General features: G+C 36.2%; 1 protein-coding gene across 1 annotated transcript; it reads left to right on the top strand.

The window, feature by feature from the left end:
- Positions 1-257: 257 nt before the first annotated feature.
- LOC110095339 (aluminum-activated malate transporter 1-like) lies at positions 258-4,955 on the top strand. The gene is made up of 6 exons (XM_020820846.1): positions 258-459; positions 849-989; positions 1,065-1,337; positions 4,066-4,178; positions 4,345-4,497; positions 4,578-4,955. Exons 1-6 carry the CDS (start codon positions 258-260, stop codon positions 4,953-4,955), a joined length of 1,260 nt encoding a protein of 419 aa, XP_020676505.1.
- The last annotated feature ends 256 nt before the right edge of the window (positions 4,956-5,211 follow it).

Here is a 5,211-nt window from a genome sequence, read left to right as displayed (position 1 = left end):
AGTAATAGTGTCGATGATAGTTGCTGTAGGGATCAATAGCTTTATATATAAAGCTCCATTAACATGCCATGCTCCTCACCACTCACATCATCCCTCTTCTCAGCAACAAGCAGATACAAGGAAATATTTTCTCCTCCGAGCAAAAAACTTTGCTACAAAACACTTCCATCAAACAAAGATTAGCTATGGATAGCGCTGTTGGAACTAATGAGAAGGTTTGCTTCAACTCATGGTGCCCACTTCTCATCTTTGATTCAATGCAAAAGCTCGAGGAGCTTGCCCTGAAGATTAGGAAGATTGGAAAAGATGACCCAAGAAGAGTTTTTCATTCCCTCAAAGTGGGATTAGCTCTCACTCTCGTCTCAATCTTCTACTATGTCAATCCTCTCTTTCATGGGCTTGGCACTTCCACCATGTGGGCAGTACTCACCGTTGTTGTCGTCATGGAATACACCGTCGGTATGTAAAAATATTTATATTTGTATAAAAAAAATTACGTTTTGATATTCACACACAATTTACATCAAGATGGACCTAAATGCTATTAGATTTTCGTTGAGATTCATATAGCTCATGATGATATATAAACACGGGCGTGGCTCCATGGTTTTTCCCATTCCAGGGTTTTCCCACGTAAAAAACCTGGTGTTCCTTTTTTGTTATGTTTGTGTGCTGGATATCCGTATAACACTGAGACGAAAGTTTTCTAACTCTACCGCAGTGTATATTCTAGCCCATAACAAATCTCATCGTAAATCTAAAGACATCCTATTCCATCCTAACGCAATATTGTTTAAAAAAAAAAATTCATGATTTTCTCAAACAAAATTTTGCTTTTAAAATTTCAGGTGGAACGTTGAGCAAGGGCCTCAACCGAGCATTTGCAACATTGCTGGCCGGAGCACTTGGCTTGGGCGCAAATCACTTGGCCGCGCTGGGCGGTGACAAAGGAGAACCCATACTACTCGGCGTGTTTGTATTCATGCTAGGTAAGGAACAAAACAATATAATTACTATATTAATGAAGCAATGTTGTGATACTTAATCACTTTTTATGCTTGCAGCGGCTATGGCTACATTCTCCCGGTTTGTGCCAGAGATGAAGGCGAGATATGACTACGGGGTGACGATATTTATACTAACATTCAGTCTTGTGGCTGTATCGAGCTACAGAGAGGAAGAACTTATTAAACTTGCGTACCGGAGATTGTCCACTGTAGCCATTGGAGTAACGACTTGCCTTTGCACCTCCATGTTTGTCTTCCCAGTTTGGGCTGGAGAAGATCTCCATATGCTGGTGGCAGCCAATCTTGACAAGCTCGCATGCTTCTTGGAAGGTGAGCAACTAGGAATTTTGTTTTTTTTTTTTTTTTGGACATTTAGGCGTTTAAGGCAAACTCATACACACAACGCATACACATAGACTCGAACCCTGAACCTCTTAGTTGGGCGCCTAAGCTCTCAACCAATAGGCCAAGGTGAGCAACTAGGAATTTTGTTTTCGGTCCACAGTAACTTTTATTAGATAAAAGTACATACATAAAAACTTGATTTTAATAATTTTATATTCAATATTTTTGTTTTTCTGCATCTGGAAAAAAGTAATTTTACTGGACAGATTTTTAAAATGATATAATTTAAATTTTATTTTGGTCTAAATGAATTAAAAAACTAACGAATTTAAAAGTGATGCAAGGCAACGACTACTGATTGTCTTGGCAGGCGAGCTAGCGCTAAGCTCGTCCGCCTGATTTGCCTGGTGAGCTCGCAGGTAGGGGTGTCAATTTCGGGTCACGTGTCGGATTCGGGTCGAACCCGAAACTGACCCGACACTACTCGGGTCAACCCGAACCCGACCCGTTTTTAAAACGGGTCCGTTTTCAGGACCCGAACCCGACCCGCTTCGGGTCCGGGTCAACCCGACACGACCCGAATGACCCTTTTCAACAAAAAAATGACTAATTTTCGGGTCAAAATCAAGTCAATTTCGGGTCAAAGGGTTAACCCGAACCCGACCCGATTTTTGAAACGGGTCGAAATGCTGAACCTGAACCCAACCCGTTTCGGGTTCGGGTTGACCCTAACCCGAAATTTTCGGGTCGAGTTCGATTCGGATTTTCGGATCGTGTCAAATATTGACACCCCTACTCGCAGGCTTAGTCATGAAGTTATTAGAACGATTAGATACTTTTTTTTGTATGATTTATAAATTTATAGGTTAATATATATATATATATATATATATATATATATTTGACATGTTATAAAATTTTAAAGCATCATTAAAAAAAATAAATGATAATATTATTTATAAAAAAACCGAAAAACAAAAAAATAATAATAATAATTCAAGTATTTTTTAATTCGTTTTTTAGTTTTATTTTCTTTTATAAAACTAACCAATTAAAATTTATATCTATTCATAAAAAACCAAAAAAAAAAACTTTTAGAGAAAATAATAAAAAGTAGTTAAGAGAGCTAACTATTTGATTTTTTTTCTATTTTTTTATTTTGTTTTTGTTTTTTCGGTTTTTTATAAATGATATTTTTCTTTTTTTTTTATAAATGAAACTTTAAAAATTAAAAAAATTCAAATAATTTTTATTTAACTTTTTTTTTCTCTTTTCAAGTTTTCTTTCTTTTTTAAAATTCCCATTTTTATAAATAAATATAAATTTAAATTAAACTACATAATTATAAATCATACGAAAAGAGTAATTTGTTTTTAGCATAGCTGACGACGTAATGACTCAATCCGCCAACTCACCTGCCAAATCATCCTTCCGCTAGCTCGCCTACGAACTTTTATTTGGTCCGGTGCAAGGACCTAGAGGAAGGTTCGGTTTTGCCTAAAAAAGTGTAAATACCGAGTTTTTTGAAAAAATTCCGAGTTTTTTAAAAAACTCGGTATTTGCACTTTTTGACCTATTTTTGCCTAAAACCGAACCTTCCTCTACATCCAGTGAAAGGACCTAATAATTGCTCCTCGCCTACAGCTCAGTAGTCAGTTACTACCGTCACTTTTAAATTTATTATTTTTTTTAATTTATTTTGATTAAAAAAGTGAAAAACTTTTAAATGATATCATTTTAAAAATTTTTCCCATAATCCAATTTGATTAGAAATGGATTAATTGGAGCTTTGGATAAGTGGCCGAGCCAGAAATTTTTTAGGGGGCCTAAATTAAACACTAAAGAAAAATCGTCCATTACCGACGCATTTTTCAGGCGGTCAATTTTCCGGCGATTTTTCGATAGTCAACTTTCCGGCGGTTTTCCATCTCATATGGATTGTTATAATACATTAAAATAGTTCCGTTTGCTGTCTTATTACTGGAGCCAAGATGAGCTGTAAGATCAAAATTAATAATGCAAATAACATAGCGAGAGAGAAGATAAAGGGAAACCGAAAGCCGTGCTTGAGGTCGCGCGTCGCGAGAGATGAGCAAAAGGGAAAATGAAGCAGGCCGTTTAGGTCGAGGGAAAGCAAGGCAATTGGGAGCGGTCTCCGTTTGTTCATGTGATATGATATTGTAGCCATAGTAAAAATTTTTATAAGAAAATTATTGTGAAAACTAGTAAGAAAACTATTTTGAACAAAGCCTTAAGCATATTCTTCCATGTTAAATCATAGAATTATTAGGTCTTATTTTTTATGAAAATAATGCTAATTTTCTAATGTAAACTAATATTCCACGCTTAAATTTGCTTTAAAATGAGTGCAACACATAAAAAAATTCAGTTAAAATGTATATTACAAATTTCTCAAAATAAATACAATATTTTTAAGATCCATTTTGATAAAAAAAAAATTTTGATCAGTAAATTATGTAACAGTTTTTTTATGAATATATTACATACAATAAAAATTGTGAGCGAATAATTATAGTTTAATTGCACCTCAAGCTCTTGCTCTTCTTTTAAAAACCATATCTTTAATCTCTTTAATCTCTTATGTATATTACAAATTTTTTTATGAACAGCACATCCCTTATGTCCTATAAAATGTATAAAACACTTGATTCTTTGATATTTTGCTAACTTTTCCTGTGATGCAAACTTGAAGGTATGGGAGTGGAATGCTTTGGGGAGAAGATGGAAAGTGGAAGTCTGGAGGGCAAGTCCTTCCTTCAAAGCTACAAAACCGTGCTTAATTCTAAGGCCACGGAGGATTCCCTGGTAAGAAAACAAGTGTCCATGCTTGACCTGATGCTTATCTAAAAATTTCTGATTCAAAAACGCATAATTTGAGTATAGCTAATCGTATTATACTGGATTAAAATCTGGTTTATGCCCAATGTTTTTGATTAATTAGGCTAATTGTGTTTTCTCAATTGTAATTCAGGCAAACTTTGCAAGATGGGAGCCCGGTCATGGTCATTTTGGCTTCCGTCATCCATGGAATCTGTACCTCAAAATCGGAGCCGTCACTCGCCATTGTGCTTGCTCCATTGAAGCTCTCAACACATACATTTCCACTCTTGAGCAGTCTCACCAGGTAACTAAGGGCTTATTAATCTTCTCCATTCTATTAGATCATCTACTCATCTTTTACTAACAAATACATAATTCTCTCAGACAACCACAGACCTGGAATTCAAGCAAATGGTTCAAGCTGCATGTGCAGAAATGATCAAGGAAACTAGCAAGGCTTTGGCTGAGTTAGCCTCTTCAATTCGGGGGATGAAGTGGTCTTCAACCGCAGGAAAACACCTGGCAATGGCGACGGAGGCCGCCAACAGAGTGAAGGCATTGGTTCCTGCGAAGAATTCTACTTTGCTGGATGTGCTCATATCAGCCACAACCGCCTCCCTGGTAACAGAACTGGTTCGATGTATTAATCCCATCATCACCGCAGTGGAGGAGCTCAGTCGGCTGGTGGAGTTCAAAAGGCCGGAGCACAGTCGCAAAGCTGGCGCTGAGAGTCCGCCGCATGTTGTAATTGCTATAGATTAGTGATTAGTGATTAGTGATATGGTGCTATGTTTTGAATTAACATAAAAGGTTGACAAAAATTTACAAGAGGGAGATGATTGCATGCAGATTCCATAAGAAGGAAAGTATGCATGATGACCTCTATATGTGGTTTATTTATTCTATTAAAATAAAGTCTTGGCTTTCATGTTCCTTAGAAAGGAGAAATATTTAGTTCATTGATCAACAATTCTGTATTGATATTAATACTACATTAATAATGAAATCTTTTGGGTTG

Source organism: Dendrobium catenatum, unplaced genomic scaffold (assembly GCF_001605985.2).
Source record: "Dendrobium catenatum unplaced genomic scaffold, ASM160598v2 fragScaff_scaffold_313, whole genome shotgun sequence".
Classification (NCBI taxonomy): domain Eukaryota; kingdom Viridiplantae; phylum Streptophyta; class Magnoliopsida; order Asparagales; family Orchidaceae; genus Dendrobium; species Dendrobium catenatum.
This window is presented reverse-complemented; position numbering and strand designations above follow the sequence as displayed.